The 20,926-nt window shown below is 40.7% G+C and overlaps 1 protein-coding gene across 1 annotated transcript; it reads left to right on the top strand.

Moving 5' to 3' along the window:
* The first annotated feature begins 1,186 nt into the window (after nt 1–1,186).
* Nucleotides 1,187–19,352, top strand: LOC117267839 (mucolipin-1). Its single transcript, XM_033643879.2, has 13 exons — nt 1,187–1,372; nt 7,897–8,150; nt 8,269–8,430; nt 8,623–8,779; nt 10,628–10,709; nt 10,798–10,894; nt 13,702–13,801; nt 13,921–14,027; nt 15,627–15,776; nt 15,873–15,974; nt 16,075–16,197; nt 17,573–17,779; nt 18,240–19,352. Exons 1-13 carry the CDS (start codon nt 1,330–1,332, stop codon nt 18,372–18,374), a joined length of 1,719 nt encoding a protein of 572 aa, XP_033499770.1. The 5' UTR covers nt 1,187–1,329; the 3' UTR covers nt 18,375–19,352.
* Nucleotides 19,353–20,926: the final 1,574 nt, after the last annotated feature.

The following is a 20,926-nucleotide window of genomic DNA, read 5'->3' as shown; positions in this document are numbered from 1 at the left end:
TGGTTTTATTTATTATTTATTTTTTCACTTTATCATACACGTGTTTATTTACAGAGGTACAGATGCATAGACATGGAAAACAAAAACCACAACAACTTAAAAAATACATTTTATAACGACGGAGTTTGTTTTATTTGCATCTTATTATAAGCATATAATATACTAATACTAATATACTAATACTAATATACTAATACTTTAGATTATTTTGATCATTTTCCAACTTATAAAGCTTCACTGGTAGAGAGACAATAAATAAACATTAAGTTAATGCTTTTTTGGCATTTAAAACAAAAAAAGTTTAGGCTAAAGCCTTAGCTTACAACATCTACCCTTTTAACATTGATTATATTTGTCAGCTCCCTTTGAATAATACAGAGCAATGTGATAATAATATATATTAATATAAATATATTTTTATAATATAATAGCTTAAAAATCTTAATAGCTGTTTTTGTGTAAAACATTAGGTAAGATGATGCTATATTGTTTAAATACATAAAGTGCAGGAAAATTGACCTCCTGATAAGTTCTTCTTAATATGGAATAATAATGAAAATAATAATAATAATTATAAAGCACTTTTTAAAACAAACTTAAAACAGTGCAGGATTAAAGCAAATAAAATGAGGAAATTTTAAGAAATATAAAGAACAGCAATGAATAAATAAAAAAAAAATACAATAATAATAAAATCACGAAATATAATAATCACAATAATAATTCTAATAATAATATACTTAAATACATATATAAATAAATAAATAAATAAAGATATATTACCATCACTAAGGCAGATAAGCAAAGGTGGCAACTTATTGCCAGGATCCTCGTCCAAAATAAATAAATAAATAAATAAAAAAAATTAATAATAATAAAAATTATATGATACACAGCGCAAGTTTTTTCATTTTTATCTTGACTAAAATAAGCTTTTACATCAAACATATTTATTTTAACATTCATCTTTCTTCCTTTGTAAATATGGCGTCTTCATCCTGAACATTATTATTTATTTACATTATAAAAATAACTGAGTAAAGTGACTCATCCTCACACTAAATATTAACCCTATGATGACATGTTATCTGCCTGAATGAATGACGAGATGTCACAGCTCATGTTTTCCTCACAGCAACACAGACACCGGTCACGTGGCGGAGAGTCACGTGGTCACCAGGAAGCTGCGATCTGTTTACGTTATGTGTCATCAACACACTGCGACACCACAGCGTCCTTTATGTGTGATGATAGAAAACATGAATCCAGTCAGTGCTCGGTGTCTGTGCTGAACATGTCCTCCTCCATCTTCCCTGTGTGATCGTCATCATGGCGTCTTCAAGTTACACTCACGTCGCGGACAGCGCCACAGGTTTGATTCCTATTGTCTGTCTCTGCTTCATGGCGCCGGTTCATCTGTGTCTCTGTTCATGGATGAGCCAGATATAATTAGTGCTGCAAAATGCTTATATTAAAGCCTTTGGAAACACAGCTTGAAATGGTAAAAATGCATATATTATATCAAAGTCGAGTGTCTCATTAATCATCCACAAAAGTCTGAGTGAAAATAACCATTAATAACTATTAGAAAACCTGGTTTAAAAACAGCTCATTTTGCTGTTTAGACCACTTGCCAGGACAGAGTGGGCGTGGCAGATAACGCTCTGATTGACAGCTCCCTCGTTTTGATTGACATCTCCCTGGCTCAGCAGTGGCTGCCACAAATTTAATCCAGCTGTACATGTTTGAGCCCTCTGATGATTCAGAGGACGAAGCAGAAGCTGAAAATGATTCCTTTCAGGTGGTCACTGAATGGTAAGTTTCAAAATGTTTTGTGATTCATATTAATGTTACTATGTAGAATAGTTAGCATAACTTTTACATGCAATGTTACGGCCGGGCTCCACCGCCAATCCCAATAGTATGTCTCTGCAGACCCGGAGACTGCAGATTTAGACCCGCAGTTCTGGACCCGCAGTTCTAGACCCCTTGTTTTTCGTCCCCTACTGGACGGCTGTATAACTGCAACTAAATCAGCATCTCACCCAAACACCACTGTTTGAAAGAAGTTGGACTTTTAATGCTTTACTACAATTTACAGTTTTAAAATTTTATTACACCCGAATAAAAATTTAATAAGAATAAAGAGTAAAAAGAATAAAAAGATTTAATTGTTGATTTATGCCTGGGTGCTGTTCTGCATCATTATTGTTTGCTGGTTGTTCTGTATGGTTTGATCCAACTATTTTAGTTCTTTATTTCTTAATATTCATCAGACTGCTCTGACTGGCACGCCAAAAACTTGCACTGCATTGATCAAACCCGCTACAACATATAATAGGAAATGTCTGGTCTTGGGTGTCCAGTGCTCACTTTTGTTGTGGGAATTTGAAACAAAGGCTGTGAAATACTGAAATGGTTTGAAATGTTTTATTGTGTGCAGTGGTTACATCACACATCAAGGAGATCTGCAGAGAAAAAAAAAGAAATCAAACATATCACAAAATTGAAAACAGACACTCTTAAAAAAAATAAATACCTATCACAGTCTACACTGAAATACTGAAGAATCTGGAGGATAGCAAATACATTATTATATCGACATATTAACAATAGTGCCCCTTCCTTCCTCATCTGCCTTTCGATCTTCCACAAAACTCCTCCACTTCACTGTGGTTTCCCCTTTCTGGATTGTTATGTGCACCTTAAAAAGAGAGTCCCTAATTATTCAAAGTTAAGATTTTTCAACCGTTTTACACACATAAACAAGGCCAAAACCTAATAATAGACAAAAATACATTTCTGATCATCTGCGCTGGATGAGCTTAATTTCTATCCACAAAATCTCTAAATATATGCTGTAGAGTAATATCAATGTAGTGATATAAACACACGTGATATATAATATTATGAATAATAAAGGAAAAACATGTGTAGGTGTATTACATGATATACATGAATACAAAATTAACTTTTAGCATAAAGTACACTAATTGCCAATATGTAAACAGTTTCATGCTTGTATGAAAACGTAAGCCTATACACGTTTTTCTCATATCATCCACTTCATTGCTTTAAACATTTATTCATGTTTAATTTAAAGCACATGCTAAAATTATTCGTCATCGCGCTTCGGTTTCATGAAACAAAATGTGCAGGTCAAACAGTTCATTGCTAACAAGCTAAACTATTACCTACTACTTTAACCCATATTTGACGTGCCTTTCAGACTATCGTGGTAAAGACAGTCATATCATTTTAAACGTATCACTGTAAAACATGAAGTTCGCTCTCTAATTCAAGTCAACAAAATAGTTTAAACAAATAATATGATTCACATTCAATACTCACACTCGGCCATATTCAATAGTTGTAATAGTATGTTGGCTTCCAATGAAATAGAGGGCGCTGTCGTGAAATACAAGGGGTCTAGAACTGCAGGTCCAGATCTGCAGGTCTGAATCTGCGGTCTCCAGGTCTGCAGACACACCCTCCTCCTCCACTGGCTGCAAACGTACAGCATAGCGTCGCGGCGTATTCATTTGGGCTCCACTGACTGTGTATGGAAGCGACACATAGAGAAGCCAGCGGGGTTGTTTACCGTTTGCTGAGCCGAGAGGCTGCATGTAGGCTGCATGAAATGTTAAAGCATTTTCCACCTAAATTATTACATATACAGTACAGGCCAAAAGTTTGGACACACCTTCTCATTCAATGTGTTTTCTTTATTTTCATGACTATTTACATTGTAGATTCTCACTGAAGGCAGCAGCTGTCGGCTGTGTATTAACCTGACTTCTGCACAACACAACTGATGGTCCCAACCCCATTGATAAAGCAAGAAATTCCACTAATTAACCCTGATAAGGCACACCTGTGAAGTGGAAACCATTTCAGGTGACTACCTCTTGAAGCTCATGGAGAGAATGCCAAGAGTGTGCAAAGCAGTAATCAGAGCAAAGGGTGGCTATTTTGAAGAAACTAGAATATAAAACATGTTTTCAGTTATTTCACCTTTTTTTGTTAAGTACATAACTCCACATGTGTTCATTCATAGTTTTGATGCCTTCAGTGAGAATCTACAATGTAAATAGTCATGAAAATAAAGAAAACGCATTGAATGAGAAGGTGTGTCCAAACTTTTGGCCTGTACTGTATTTGAGTTATATACAAGTTTACTGTACTGTTTGTCATCTACTCGCTTTCAAATGTCCGCCACGGACACAGTGTCACAGATAAACAATAGAAGAGCCGCTTAAATAGAGTTGTTGCGCTGCTCTCGTTGCCGGTGGAGCCGCTGTAATTGATTAACAGGGGGCGAGCTGCTACGGGACTCGCGCTGCAGACGTTACCTGAGATGAATGACAACGGGAGGCTAGCGCTTTGCCTTTCTTCATTGAGATACGTTTTCATTGAAAACATAAACCTGCTCCGTTTTTCTGATAATAGCCTTTTTCATTCAAACACATCCAGTCTTAATAGATTAAATATGTCTTTACTCTGACACACACACCGACCGTCAAAGCGGGAGAGACCGGTGGCGGCCGGCCGTCTCTCTGGCGTTTTATTTAAGTATTTGCCCGCCTCGAATAATGTTCCCCTCCGGCTAAAATTGTGTTGTTTCCCCAGCATCACCTCCGCGATTGGGGATATGTTTATGCGTAGCAAAGCTAACTGCTTGGGGTTAGGGGTGAGGAAGGGTGCACATTACGTTCCCTCCCCGCGAGTCGACACGGGCACCGGGACCGGGGGGCAAGCCCGGCCGCTCACAAGCCGCCTCTTCCTGCAGCTCCACGTGCTGCAAAGGCTCAGATTGTCCGGGCTCTGGAGCCGGTCAACCTGATTCGAGTGCTGCTGGGAGCCCGCCGGAGGCAGAGCCTCCGCTGGGTCGCAGCCGAGCGGTTCAGCCAGTTTACGATCTGTATTTTCTAAACTTCAGACTAGAAAGAGGAGTTGGCTCAGACTCAAAGAGGCAGATTTAGCTGGAGCAGAAAGGTTTTGTTGCGCTGCCACTGGGGGGTGGGATGAGACAACTGACTGATGATTTATGATTGGTTTGGAATTTATTGCGTAATAAATCTCAGAGATAACCACGGCCAAATCAAACCCAATTTCAAGAATGTACAAAAACTTAAAAGACAGATATTTCGAATTTGGATGGAAACTGATTTCTAATTGTTTTACATGTTTAATATTATGTACATAAGACCCTAAATTACATAGTTAGAAGGCTATTGTGGATTTGGGTTTCCAGAGGCTTTAAATCATGTCTGTTTGTTTTTTATAGTGGCGTCGATCACAGTATGGTGTGTTTAATATAGATATATTATTATGATGCAGCCCAGTTTATTTATTGAGCTGGTCCCAGTTAGAGCAACTTCCTCAAGCTCAGGCCAGTTAAACAATAAATAATACACATTTGTTTGCAGGGCCGGTCCTAGACATTTGGGGGCCTTCAGTAGGATTTGGTCCCCCCCCCCAATTAATTTGCATTGATTTACATGTAAAGTTTATGTAGACTCGATTAGATACAAATTCCCACCGGGCAGTGCAATGGACATGATGGACACAACCGGAATGACGCAAAACTACCTTTATTTAAGACAGGGATATTAATTGAGGGAGACATTAAAAGTTTGTTCGGATTAAGCCCAGCATACACTGTACAATTTTTAAAATCTTGTTGTTAATACCAGCTCACACTGTACAAGTGAATCGTCTGCAATGTGCGGCCAAAGCTCATGATTTATGTGCTCACACTGTACGTTCCGATCATCAAGCACAATCAGAGAGCTCACACTGTACGGGTGAAAACGGCTCATTGGCCCCTGCTGATTGTCCTGCCCGTTGACAGTTGTCAATAAAGATACATTTGAAAGCTCCGATTTGTTCCAGAAGTGCCGATGTTGCAGAAGCAGGACAAGCGGTTTGCTTTGATGATTTGCGCTATACTGTGTGCTGAAACGTCCAAAAAGAAGAGGCATCAGCGCATATGGACTCGCAGATGGCTTGAGAGACGTGGACAGTATGGTTTGTCCATTTTACAATGAGAGTTGGAGGTAAGCCGGCTACAGCCGGGTGCACCCTCTGTGTGTGTGTGTGTGTGTGTGTGTGTGTGTGTGTGTTGTACCTCGTCTAGCGCGCTAGCTTGTATGTTTGTTGTGCTTGCTTGAAAATGAGAGCAGAAAAAACTTACCAGGCAACTGAAGAATATTGGCTATCTCCTGCCAGCATTTCTCTCGTTGATAGCAGTCGTGGTAGGTGGAAGAAGAAACGTCGAACAGGCACTCATACTGTTGCCACAGCTCAACCAACCTGGCCTCCATATTTACAGTCCACCGACGCGTCGCCATGGTGATCTATGTCTTCGCACAGGCGCAGTGAGGGATAAATGCACAGACGTTGGTGAATCGGCTCGTGGCTCTGCTTCAACTGTGCGAATGTCTGTGCCAGCTGACCAAAATTTCTGACATGTCAGAAATTCATCTGACCACGGTTCTGGAACAGATGATCGGCCCTTGCCCCCCCCCCGTACACTGCACGGCAAAAGACGTACGACGAAGCGGAAATCCAGCCCGAGCATCGGCAGGTTGTGTCTCAAAAATCGGGTCAAATCCGGTCAAAAATCGTACAGTGTATGCTGGGCTTTAGTGGAGCGTGAAGCAACAACCTGTTCTGTGAACGAGTACCAAGGTTATGTGAGGTCACAGTTAATGAATTCGTATTTACATGTGGAACCTCCTGTCTACAACGGGCTTGAGACGCGCCCCCGTTGAGGACTTGGCTCAGATTCCGGAGTTACTCTCTTATCCTGAAGCCTCCTTAAGGAATCTGATCCAGTTTGATTCGGCGGTGGGAACCTCTTGCGACTGAATCCCTTTCCTGACGTCGACCTCAGGTCACAGTTAAAAGGGATGAAACATAGGGTGGAAGCATCAAAGCTTTATTAATGAGCAAATACCAATACTGTTCCCGTCTTACAGCCAAATGTGGCCAGACGACCTTTTGGTAAAGGCGGCAGTGGTGGCTGCTGTAAGGATCACCTTAGGGCTGGGTGGTGACAACATCAAGTGATCTCAGTGCACATTCTACAATTCTTTTTCTATGTACTAAAGGAAACAGCTCTTATTTCTGTACAGGAAGCTGAGTATTGTTCTCAATTTGGCCGTCAGAAATTCAATGTGGTGCTTAAAATCAAGATTGTCGTCCAGCCAGGTACCAAGGTGTTTGTACTGTTCGACTCTCTCTATGGATGAGCCATTTGCAGAATGAATATTGAAAGACTCAGCCTCGGTGAACAGCATCCATTTTGTTTTGTCTGAGTTAAGTACGAACTTTTGGTTATGCAATTGATGTTTTAGCGAATCAACAGACGATTGTAGACGTTCAATGGCTGATTGTGCAGATGTTGCGGAATAATATCAATCTCTGAAAAACCCGAACTTCAGCGACCAATTTGCCCCTCGTTAGCCAATCAGCATTGAGATCCTTCGGAGACGTATGACGCTGAGGACGTACCTGCAGAAGTTCATTCATTGATTTCACACACGTATGAAGCACGTGTGTTCAAACTCGCCCGACTAACGCAACACCAAATTTCGCACCGTTGAGTTCATTGATTTTAATAGCCAGGCTATTAATTGAAGTTGTACAGTAAATGTTGCAGCTCTGAATGAAGGATGACGTCCAGCTGCATTATAGAAGTGTTCTTTGATTCACAGTGACTAAAAGTCATGATGTGTCGGCCTCTTCTGCTTCAGCTCTGACTGATTCTGTCTCTTGTTAGTGCCCCAGCTTTAAGAAAGTCCTGTACTAAATCTTTCTCATTTAATTAATGCTGATAATGTCTAAGGTTCATCACCTGTCTGAAACTGTGCATTTCTTTGTCATTCCTAGAGAAGGACAGGCTCCTCTCCTCCGTGGCCGGCTATGGGTCCCAGGACCATCTTGTGGGAGGAAACCCTCGTCCCACTACTCTGGTGGGCTCTGAGCCCCCTCAGAAGCAGGAGGAAGAGGAGGAGGAGGAGGAGGCCCTGAGGAGGAAGCTCAAGTACTTCTTCATGAGCCCTTGTGACAAGTATCACGCCAAGGGACGCAAGCCTTTCAAACTGGGTCTGCAGCTGCTCAAAATCATCATCGTGACCGTGCAGGTGGATTCAGCTTCACGCTATGATGTCATTACATCATTGTTTAGTTCTGTGCCCATTATGTCATAACTACTTTTCTGCCCGTTTGTTGAAGCTCGTTTGTTTTGTTCCTGCCTCTCAGCTGGTGCTGTTCGGACTGAGCAACCAGATGGTGGTGACGTTTAAAGAGGACAACACAGCTGCATTCAAGCACCTTTTCCTGAAGGGATACAAGGACGGCGCTCCTCAGGCCGTCCACACGCAGGAGGAGCTGTACAGCCGCATCCACTTCGCCATAGAGCAGGTAGCTTAATAATAACTACAAAGAGTCAATTCAGTGGACTGCTTTGAAGGGTAACACCAGTATTTTTTAACCTGGACCCTATTTCCCATGTTTCTTGCAGAGAAGATATGATCATCTGATACCTGATGAGTGCATCATTATAAGCTGCTCTCCTGTTTAGTTTTAATTCCCTGTCTCTCGTTTCCTCTTCAGTACATGGCTCTACCTCAGATCTCACTGGGGCGGTATGCATACGCATTGGGCGTCGGTTATAACGGAAGTGCGTTCTCACTCTGCCAGAGGTACTACAGGAGGGGCACCATTGATCCCGTCAACGACACCTTTGACATCGATCCCACTGTCGTCACCGGTAGGATGACCTTTATCTTTTTGATTTTCTTTCTTCTTAGAGTTTAATTCAGTGAATCACCAGAGGAAAATGTTGACATTGTACATTTCTGCAAACAACGGATCCGTAACATCTGTACGTTTTATATATATCATATCAACCTCTCAAAAGGCCATCCATTTTCATCTGTTTATCTGGGGCCGGGTCACGGGGGCAGCAGGCTGAGCACCCCAGACGTCCCTCTCCCCAGCAACACTTTGCAGCTCCTCCTGAGGGATCCCAAGGCGTTCCCAGGCCAGATGAGATATGTAAACCCTCCAGTGTGTTCTGGGTCTGCCCCGGGGCCTCCTACCAGTGGGAGCTGGCCAGGAGGCATCCTGATCAGATACTTGAACCACCTCAGCTGACCCCTTTTGATGCGAAGTAGCAGCGGTTCTACTCCGAGCTCCCTCTGGATGTCCGAGCTCCTCACCCTATCTCTAAGGCTGAGCCCAGACACCCTTCTGAGGAAGCTCATTTCAGCTGCTTGTATCCACGATCTCATTCTTTCGGTCACTACCCAGAGCTCATGACCATAGGTGAGGGTTGGGACATAAATGGACCAGTAAATCGAAAGCTTCACCTGCCAGCTCAGCTCCTTCTTCACCACAATGATCTGGCATAGCGCCTGCATCACTGCAGACGCCACATCAAACCGCCGATCCATCTCACGCTCCATTCTACCCACACTCTTGAACAAGACCCTGAGATACTTGAACTCCCTTGCTTGGGGCAGTAACTCTTTCCCAACCCAGAGGGGGCAATCCACCGGTTTCCGGCAGAGAACCATGGCCTCATACATGGAGGTGCTAACTCACACTCCGACTGCTTCACACTCGGCTGCAAACCGAGTCTGCTGTGATGAACCCAAACAGAACAACATCATCGGCAAAAAAGCAGAGACACAATTCCCAAAAGTGATGTAGCGTATGAGCTTTGTCAATGGGAGGTGGACGGATGGTGGATGGCTCAACACCCAGGCAAGACGCCTGTCAAGCTGCAGACCACAACAGACCACCAACAGCGGTTGTTTTTCTCCGAGACATCGCTGCATTTCTAGCTGTGGTAGTGCCATGAAAAGCGGCTTTTTTTTTATCAAGACAACGCAGTGTTTCTGGCTTGAATAGTGGCACTAAACACGAGTATTTTAAGCCAAAACATCTCCAACAATCTTTTTCTAACCATAACAAGCTGTTTTAGTGCCTAAACCCAACCACACAGCTTCATTGAAAGGTAAAGTTTTAACGTATCTGCTACATAATAATGTACAAAGGTAATATGTCCGTGGTTTTGCAGAAACATACAATGTCAACATGTATTCTGGTGATTGGGATGTTAAATCCATCCCTGGGTATTTGACATTAGAACCTGCAGCCTCGTCATTTTCTCTGTGCCAGTATTTTCTCGGCCCTGAAGGAAATGACTGTGTCAGTGAGTCATTGTGTTGCTGCTCCACATATGTCAAGAGCTGCCCTGCAACAGTGTCCTACTTTCAAAAGCTCGAAATAGTTCCTATCACCAAAAACACAGCACATAGCTTTTTTTCCATAGACTTCAGTAGCAGCACACCGTTCCTGCCTTGGGAAAGGATTTATTTGCCTACACCTGCTGATTTGGCAAAGATGACTTTTGGTGGTTCGTGATAAATCGTGTGGAAAAAATAACATAAGACAAATAAAAGTCTCCAAGGGGACGAGGCTGCTTTAAAATGTTTTGAAGAAGTGTAAGGAGTGTGGTTGGGGCTCATGTGATGAAGACAAAGATGGTTTAAAAAATTCCCCATATGGTTTTTTTTAGTTCCTCTAATGCTATTTTCTGATTATTTTCCAGAGTGCATTGGACTGAACCCGCTGACCGACGGTTCAGCTCCAGGAAACAGTGACTACAAGAATTTCACTCTCAAGTTCTACAAGTCAGTTTGTTATTTTTAACATTGGAAATAATAAAGTGTTATTCTTCTGCTCACATTGAATTCCTCTCTGTCTCATATTTGTCTCCAGGCTGATCAATGTAACCATTGACTTCCAGCTGAAGGCCATCAACATTCAGACCATCATAAACAATGAGATCCCCGACTGCTACACTTTCGCCATCACGGTGAGCTGTGTCTTCTATTATTTATTTAAATAAACACCTGCATCACAGCATCGGTAGAAATCTGAGACCTGCTGCACAAAACACCTTAAGATTTCTCCTTAATATCTCCTTAGCAGAGGGACTTACACAGTTGCACAGAATCCCTTAAAGCAACACTTACCTTTCTGGAAATTTGTTGTTTGTTTAGGTTAAAATGCTATTAATAAGCTGATGGCACACTAAAATGTAAGCAATCATTGCAGCAATGACTGGCCAAGCGTCCTGTCTGTCTTCCTCACGTGGAGGCTTCCGACTTACGTAACTGCTCGCATAACCTGCCCCCGACCAGGAAGAGTGAGTCTGTGAGACAACAAATAAACTAGTAACAGGGATGCTTTTGGAAATAAACTTTTCTCCGTAACAGTGACAGACAAATGCGGACCACTGCTTCCACCTCCAGCTGCTCCAACAGGGAAATCAGTTGGCAAAAGAAAGAGTGTTGTAGAAAAAGCTAACACTAAGAAAGAACTCAATGCTGCAAGAGCCAAAACTCGGGTCAACATCGACTCTGCTTTCGAGCGATGGCAAAGACTGATGCAGCTTCATCCTGAGCTAAAAAGCAACGTAATGATCGCAGAGGTTATGCTGGACAGGTATTTTTAGTTTGCCTCTAATGTAACATAGGCATAATGTTATATATGACAACACAGCATCCAGTTGCTAACGGTTAGCCTACTGTAGCCTAACGTAGCCTGAGCCTCAGTATTATCTTCCTTGTTTGTTGCCAGTCATCAGTATTATCTAATGTTAGCATTTACGTTATATTATAAAGCTGTGCAGGACAGGTAACTTTTGTTTAGTTTGCTTCTAATATAACATTTAACGTTATATGACAACACAACATCCAGTTGCTAATGGCTAACCTTATCCTACTGTAGCGTAGCCTCTGAAACATTAACGTTATCTTCTTTATATACTATACTATACTCTTCTCTTGGCGTGTTACACTCGCTCTCCTCTTCCGTGTATCTAACGCTACCTTGCCAATGCTTACGTCTATCTTAGACGTAATGAGGACGTAATGGAGGAGGGGGGAGATGGGACTATGGAGGGAGGCGGGAGTTGTGGATGTTCAAATTTTTTCTAAGCGCTGTGTGAAATGCAAGAAAGGTAAGAGTTGCTTTAAAATGTTTCCTTTGTTAAGGAAAAACTCAGATTTTTCTCAGTAGCGTGGTTGTGACGTTAGTACTTTCTGAGTCAAATAGCTTTTTAGTAGCAAAGTTGATTAATTGAATGAGTAGCATGGTGTCATCCACAAACGTTACAAGCTATTTTTCCCAGGAAAACCTGTGAGGTGCAGTGGACCTTTTGTCTGCAGAGGTCTGGATAAAAGTAAGGATGATAAAACTGAGGATGAGTCATGTGAATGATGCCAGCGCCACACAGAGGAAACACTTCCATATGACATCACGTACTAATCCTTCAGTTTATTTTGCTTGCTGCTTATGCTATTGGCTTTTCTTGGCAGGACGCGCTTTACTCTGCCTCTTCTTGACTCGTCTCTCACGTGTCTCGCCCACAGACTGTATATTTAGTGGAATTGCAGAAACAGACACAACAAGGGCCGAGAAAAGAGCTGAGAGACAGAGGACAGTATGAAGATGGATGAGAGGAGACAGAGACACACTGATGTGACATGTTATTTACAGGACATGTTCATGTTCTAATGTCTCTAAAAAAAGAAGAAGTTTTCATTTAAGTCAATTTTTATAACTGTCTTGATTCATTTTGGTTTTTGACTGAAAAATATATTTTGGAATACTGTTTTTGAACTAGTGACACAAAGTAGGAAGAGGAGAGAGACAGACAGAGAGCAGCAAGCCGACTGATGATGTCATGTTATTCAAGGACATGTTCAAATGTCACAAAGTCACAAAAAGAAGAAAGTTTTATTTTAAGTCTGTTTTTATACAATAAACAGCTCAACTGCACATTTTTGCTGCCTATTTGTTTGGCTGACAGTTTTTCTGATCACTGAGAAAACACAGATTTGACATAAAGTAAAAAAAATAAATAGATAAAAGTAGCTTTGCAAGTAGCAGCTACTTTTGCCATTTTCTTTTAGCTTTGCTTGCAACATTTCTCTGCGGATAGCTTCAGTGTAGTGAAACTTCATTTTCATGTGGAGTAACTGGACGCTTATCTCACTACATTTTCCATGCAGCTTGCCAACACTGCTTATAGTTAGATGGAAAAAAAATAGCAGAAGAAAAGAAGCCAAGAAAACCATATTGATCAGAGGAGGAAAAGATTAAACTTCTGGAGGAGTACAATCATAGAAAGCACAAACTACAAAGTAAAAGTGTATCCATGGGACTCTCCTTGTTGCAGAACACTACTCTCAGGGTGTTAGTTTTTTCATCTATCACCATAAACTCGATCATGTTGCAGTTAAGATAGAGTCAGAGGTACCTTTAAGTCTTGTTTTTTTAACCTTGCTTTGGTTGCTAAGGTCTTTTGTGCAACGGTAGGGATTCCTTAAGTATAAGACCAAGACAACGAGAGAACCATAAATACTTCAGTAAACATTTTCAGGAAACCGTAAGGAGAGGCCTTAAGGGTGTTTTGTGCAACAGATTTTATAATGAGGAAACCTTAACTAGGACTTCAAGGAAAATCTTAACTTAAGGTGTTTTGTGCAACTGGCCCTTGACCTTATTAATCACAACTCTGAACTTGAGGTTGAAATGAGCCAATCTTGGAGATAAGAGTTGGGATAAATTGATTCCCTGAGGTTGTATTTTTACTCTGGTTCTTGTTGCTGTCAGATCATCATGGATAACAAGGCGCACAGCGGCAAAGTCAAGATCAGTCTGCAGAACCAGGCCACAATAAAGGAGTGTAAAGACCCCAATGTTTCGGGACACGGTGAGTCAGCTGCAGCGGACACATGATTCGTGCAGATATTCACTCATCTGTCTCAACTGTTTCACCTGTGATTTTCTCAACCCCCTTTGATCCTTGTCACTTGACTCCTCTTCTGACAGCGGAGAGCTACGCTCGGGAGTTCTTAGATGTGCTGGTGGCGTTCGTTTGCCTGCTGTCCCTGCTGCTGTGTGGCCGCTCCATCCTCAGAGGCATCCTCCTGCAACACGTAAGATTGCAGACACACATTAATGTGTTTGTAGGGAAAAAAAGAGATGACTGGTTGCTCTCAAGCTGCAACCTCAGGGGCACGTCAGAGTTTTCTACGTTCTCTCAGGAAGCACTGTCTGACAGAAATCTTTTCATTTTAATCCAAACCATGACTTTTTTTCAAACCCTTAACCATGAAATCACTTTCTGGTAGAAAGCTCTCCAGGAACATTTCTCCCAGCTGCACCTCCAGGCCTGAAAAATGAAGCCAATGCAGAGGTGCTGCAGTTCCTCTAATGGCCACTAGAGGCTGGCTCCAAGAGTGAGTCAATCCCCACAGTCTCCCATGTTAAAATGCCAAACTTTTGATCTCTATAGCTGATTTCAACATTCATGAAAACTGTTTGGGTGATTAAATTTATATAACTCACCCGTTTAATGTTATTAACGCTTATAGTTATGCATAATTAACGACATGGTCACTTTGACTGATAGATGGTTGCTGTCCGTTGACAAGTAGCTACCACAGCAACAATTTTGGTTAGGAAAGGTAACCATGATGTAACCCCAGATTGGTACAGACGTAGCTATTTCAGTGTGTTCTCAGTTCATGAAAGCTAATTGTAACGTTTTGGTCGCCTGAAAAAGTCTTGTTCGGCGTTTGGTTGAATTAAAAGACCCTCTGAGGAGCGACCACCACAGCCCAACGACACACAGTTTAATCGGTGACTCTAACTTGACTGTAGGTGTGAATGTGAGTGTGAATGGTTGTCTGTCTCTATTACCCTTTTTCCATCGTCACTTTTGGCAGCACGGAGGAAAGCCATGCCGCTCCAATTTGCATTTCCATCGTCAGTTTAGGTCAGGAGTAGATCCAAAAGCAGGGTCACCCTCCTTCAAGCAGGTAGAGGTGACATCTCGTGACCGCAGCCAACCCCCAGGACCCCCACTCTCTCCCCCAAACAAGCGTGTGTTATGGGGATTCTATGGGGATTGACTCGCTCTTGGAGCCAGCCTCAAGTGGCCAGTAGAGGAACTGCAGTTTTTGGCACTAACTCACTAGCTTCATTTTTGCATCAGATTTGATGTTATATGACTGTTTATACTTGACTTAATTGTTTATTTTGTCTCAGTGATACCAAATGTGTTTAGTATGATAATGTTGATGTGTTATTGTGTAGAGCTGCAACGATCAGTAAATTTATCAATTAGTGAACTGACTTAACTGAATTAATTGGCAACTATCTTGAACATCAATATTGTTTAAGTACATTTTCAGGCTTTTTGAATGTGAGAATTTACTGCTTTTCTGTGTTGACAGTGATATTAAACTAAATAGCTTTGGCTTTTTGGACTGATGGCCGAATAAAACAAATCACTGGAAGATGTCTCCATTGACCAAGAGAAATTTGAAACTGTTTTTGGACATTTTATTGACAAAGCGATTATACGAGAAGATTAATTGATAACAGAAATAATCGTTAGCTGCAGCTCTATTGTGTTTGCTATTGTATTGTTTTACAGTGGATAAAATTACTATTAATTAACGAATTTGCCTGTATGGGATAATGAAGTTTATCTGAATCTGAATCCTCCTCATCATCCTCTCCCTGAACAGGAGTATGTGCAGCTTTTCAAACACAGACTTGGCCGCAGCGTGAGCTGGGGAGACAGGATGGAGTTCATCAACGGCTGGTACATCCTGCTCATCATCAGCGACATGTTCACCATCATCGGCAGTTTCATCAAAATTGGGATCGAGTCCAAGGTTAGTTGTGACAGACAAATGACCATCTCTGTTTTGTCAGCTCTGCGGCACAGTTCTCAGTTTCTGGTAACTAATGACGTCACTGTTGTGATGCAGACTTTGTCATCGTATGACATGTGTGGGATCCTGCTGGGAACCTCCACTCTGCTGGTGTGGGTAGGAGTCATCCGTTACCTCAGCTTCTTCCAGAAATACAACGTGGGTGCAACACACACACACACACACACATAATTAAAATCCTCTTTCTCTTCTCTTTCTTTGAGGAATTAATATATTCCGGTCTCTCTTTGTCTCACAGATCTTGATTGTGACTCTCAGAGCTGCTTTTCCAAACGTTATCCGCTTCTGCTGCTGTGCAGCTGCCATTTATATGGGATACTGCTTCTGTGGATGGATCGTGCTGGGGCCCTATCATACCAAGGTACTGTACACACACGCCGCAGTGTCTCAGCAAGCATGAGTCATTCAGACAGCCAGTCGCCCTGGCCTAATTATCTTAAAATGCCCTCCAGCTTCATATCATCTCTGTAGCTGTGTATAATTAATGAGAGATAAAATTGACATTTATTAAACATGAATCGTGATAACATTTTGTGGGTGGATGGTTGTGGCTTGCAGTGTTTGTGTTAATGTGTAAAAGAGCAATCAAACTTACAGCAACTAGTAAAACTTCATGTGTGAAAAAAAACGATGAAAAGTTTTGTTTTAAAAACAAACAAACAAGGAAATGACCTGGAAAGAGTGAAAGAGAATAATTATGTAACATAATTTTAAAATGTAATAATAATAAATATAAATACACCTTTTCCCTAGTTTTTTTTTTTTTAATTCTAAATCTATCTTTTTTTTGCAACTTGTGGGAAATAAATAAAATAAGATGACCCAAAACAATTGCAAGAAATAAGGAAAAAGAGAAATTTAAAAACAAGAAAATGAGTAAAATTGAAATTAAAACAAAACAATTTTGTTTTAAAAGCAAACAAACAAAGAAATGACTCGGAAATAGGGCTAAAAAAAATAGAATAATTCTGTAACATAATTTTAAAATGTAAAAATAGTAATTATAAATAAACCCTTTCCCTAGTTTTTTTTAAAAATAATTTTCTAAATCCTTTTTTTTCTTTTTTTGCAATTTGTGAGACATAAATAAAATAAGACAACTCCAAAGATTTGCAAGAAATTAGTAAAAAGAAATTTAAAAACAAGAAAAATAGTAAAAATAAAATAAAAACCATACAATTTTGCTTTAAAAGCTTTATAAAAGTTCTGTAAAATAATTTTAAAATGTAATAAGAATAATTATGAATATACTTTTTCCTTAGTTTAAATTTTTTTTGTAAATCTATGCATAAATAAATCTCTTTTTAAAAATCTTGCATTTTTTAATGCAAGAGAAAAAGAGAAATTAGTAAAAAAAAAAAAAAGTTTTGTTTTAAAAGCAAACAAACAAAAATTATGATGTTATATTATAATAATTCTGCAACATAATTTTGAATGTAATAATAATTATTATTATAAATGTATTTTTTCTGTAGTTTTTTTTTTTCCAATAATTTTCAATTTTTTATTTTATTTTATTCTTTTTCTGTTGTTGTTGTTTTTTGTTTTTTGCAATTTGTGGGATATTCCTTACCCTCATTGCTTTTTTTCATGTTTTTGAAAGAAATGGCACCAATTTGCTCAGGGTTTAAAGATTTAAATACCTGTGAAAAGTGTCAGAAAGCAGCACAAGACGAATGCATCGCCACAAATTACAGGGGTGCACTCTTTATGTGTGTTGTGTTGTTTGTGTCCAGTTTCGCTCCCTGGCCATGGTGTCAGAGTGCCTGTTTTCTCTCATCAATGGAGACGACATGTTTGTGACGTTCGCTGAGATGGAGCAGAGCGGCACGATGGTGTGGATCTTCAGCCAGGTCTACCTGTACACCTTCATCTCCCTCTTCATCTACATGGTGCTGTCCCTCTTCATCGCACTCATCACCGGAGCCTACGACACCATCATGGTACGCTTTAATTTATCTGTAAGCACTTGATGAACTGCTTCGTCTCTCTCACGGGCTTCATCAGATACACTCTGGCTCTTGTTGGGTCTGAATTAAGAAAAATCCCTTTATTTTAGTGCACCGTACTCAAGTATCATTTGTTTGCCACTGAGCTGATTTCTGCAATAATCCAAAATCCAATGGAAAAAGCACGTTGGCTTTTTGACAAGGGGAAACCAGGGTGATGCTAACTTCCACATTGGCCTACAAAGAAACATCTTCCCTGTAGCAGTCTGTGATCTCTTGGTTATAAATAAAGGTTGAATTAATGACTAAATTTAGCTGCCTTCTTGTTTCTGAGAATTTTTAGCCCTGCCAGCAGCTGTCATCAGTTCAAATTACACTCTGCACAGAGACATGGTGCGGTTGTGAGATAAGTACGTGTGTAGTAAATGTTCATCTCTATGTTGTCTTCCTACAGGCCCAAACACAGGAGCAGGTACGAGTCAGCGACCTGTACACGTTCATTGCAGAGTGCACGGACACACCCAGCTCCGGCAAGTTCCGCGGGCCTGAGGGGTCATCGTGCTCCTTCCTCTGCTGCTTTGACTGTTGAGGAGGAGGAGAAAGCACAGAGGGAGTACAGAGGGAGTAAGCAGTGTACGGGTGTGTGTGTTTTTTCCCTCTCTTTAAAGCACTGTATTTCCACTCTGGTGACAGCTGTCTGAAATTGCGCTCCTTCCTCCAAACTCCCTGCGGGGACGATAAACGCCTCGAGAGTGCACAGACTGACCTTGGGCCACGCTGTCCGCGTTTGAATTTTGCATTTAGATTTGTACTGGAACGATTGAACGCTCTGCACAGTCACAAGCCCAATTACCTGCTTCAGCTTTTGTACTGTATGAATAATTTATCATCTCTCTGAAATGTCAGTTTGTTACAGGCTCTGACGACTGGACGCATAATGCCAGTAAACATATTCATTGCTGTAGACTGGACACAGGGTCCGCTAAGTAAAATGGACGCACATTTTCACTTGAATGATCCACTGAACACACACAGGGTTTTATTATCATTTTAGTATCCACGTGGCTGCCTTGGTGACAGGATGTTTGCCCTCTTGATTATGTAAATATGTGTATATCCTCTGATATTTTATAGCACAGGAACAATAGGCACAAGAGACGGCTAAGCAGGCTGAAAAAAAGGGATCATTAACTGCCGCGTGTACGCTTTAGCTTCTGTAACGTTTTCAGTCGAGGCTCTGCTCGTATTTTCATTCTTTGCTTTGTTCATGTCCTCCTCCGGCTGCACGAGGAAGGACGAGCCCTGCAGCCAACCAGTTAGTCATCAATATGTATGAACTGTTTGAGCCAGGTGACTAATGCACCAAGAGACGCAGCCTCTTTACGGTTTGGTTTAAAGTGCTCCATGCAAGGCTGTATAATTATATTCCTGTAGAAAATCAGGACTCAAACAGCAGAGTGTGGTGAAGAAGGAAACAGTGGAGGGCAAAAAAAGGCTTTAAGTCTCTAAACCTTTATGTTATGTGGATTATTAGTCATAGTCTGAGTCGTTACATAAAACCTAAAAACACCTTTTGATCCTCTGCTTGGACGATCTAGGCAGGGAAAACACATCTACAAAAAAAAAAGTTCTTGATTCTTCTCCAGTTGTCCGTTTTCAAATTGCAGCCCAACCACTCTTTTTCTTTTGCTCAGTAGCAGCAGGATAGTTTTATATCAGTTGCTGGTTTGCCACAGTTTGTTTTAGTAGTGTTTTTCATACTCACTTAAGTTTTTTGAATGAATTCTTTTTGCCTCTGCCATTGTTTTGTTTCAAGATTCACACCAGCAGTGGTGTTTTTTAGTTCAGTCCGGATGTTTATGAGCACCACAAGACAGCATGTGCTCATACTTGAGATAATAAGGCTTAAGCCAGGTGTTCTCACGCTGGGACTCCATTGTCACAGACGAACTAAGCCAAATTAAAGCCACATTCATGAAACTTGTTTAACCCAAATGTTATAGTTGAACTAGTCCACGTTAAGGCCTAACCAGCCCTGAGACTTTTTATGCACTCATTGAATAAATTTCTCTCAAATTTTGGTCACAAAATTGGTTAAAATCCATGTTAGTGAGCACTTCTCCTTTTTTCCAAGATAACCCATCCACCTGACAGTTGTGGCATATCAACATACTGATTAAACAGCATCGTTACTACACAGGTGTGCCTCAGGATGGTCACAGGAAATGCTCACAAGTTCTCATTAACAAGGATTAAACTAATTTGTGACAAATGCTGTGTCTCAAATCGTGTACATCCGTCAGTACACTTCTATGCAGTATACTATGTGCACTATGTACTTATTGGTGTAGTGCGAAAATTTCGACAGGGTAGTGTTGTCTCAAACCAAACACGGCCGTTGTGCGCTCAGCGGAAATGATGACCGCAGCTGTTAGCTAGTCAGCAAACTAGCATTGGCATTTGCGTTATCGTTCACGGTACCAAATCATTACAGCCTACTAAATTAACCCAATAAACACACTGCTGGCTTATACCTGACAACAGTATAGAGGTGCTTAGTGCAAAAAACACATGTATTTGTACAGTGCAGCGACGTTCACGGTCGCACAGTTTTTGGACGCCATTTCCAGTTTGAAAAGTGGCCCCTCCCCTTCTCCTACGTAGCCAAGATGGCGACCATTGAGGGCGAGAAGTGTCCATAGTTCCACACTCAACTTCTTGACCGTTTTGAGTGCACCATCCGGGTACTCATAGTGCACTGCATTTTTACATATTTCTCAGTGTGAACGCACTTATGCACTCAAAATATTAAGTGTAAGTACAAAAGTACACGATTTGAGACACAGTGCAGATTTTGAGAGACGTAAGTGTTTTGTGTGCATATAAAGTCCTAGATCTTTTACTTAAACCTGTGAAAAATGGGAGTGAAAACAAAAAAAGTTGCGTTTAAATTTTTGTTCAGTGTATTTTAAAAATTCTTTAATTAAAATACATGTAAATGTGTGGTATAATTATTGGTGGAATAAGTATTCAGATCGTTTACTGATGTAAAAGTACAAATACCACCATTTAAAAATACTGTTACAAGTGTTTAAGATCTGACTAAATCAAAGTAAGTACGTATAAACATTTAAATACATT

Source organism: Epinephelus lanceolatus, chromosome 18 (genome assembly GCF_041903045.1).
Source record: "Epinephelus lanceolatus isolate andai-2023 chromosome 18, ASM4190304v1, whole genome shotgun sequence".
In the NCBI taxonomy this organism is placed as follows: Eukaryota; Metazoa; Chordata; class Actinopteri; order Perciformes; family Serranidae; genus Epinephelus; species Epinephelus lanceolatus.
The sequence above is the reverse complement of the archived record's forward strand: the minus strand, read 5'-3'. Positions and strand labels throughout refer to the sequence as shown.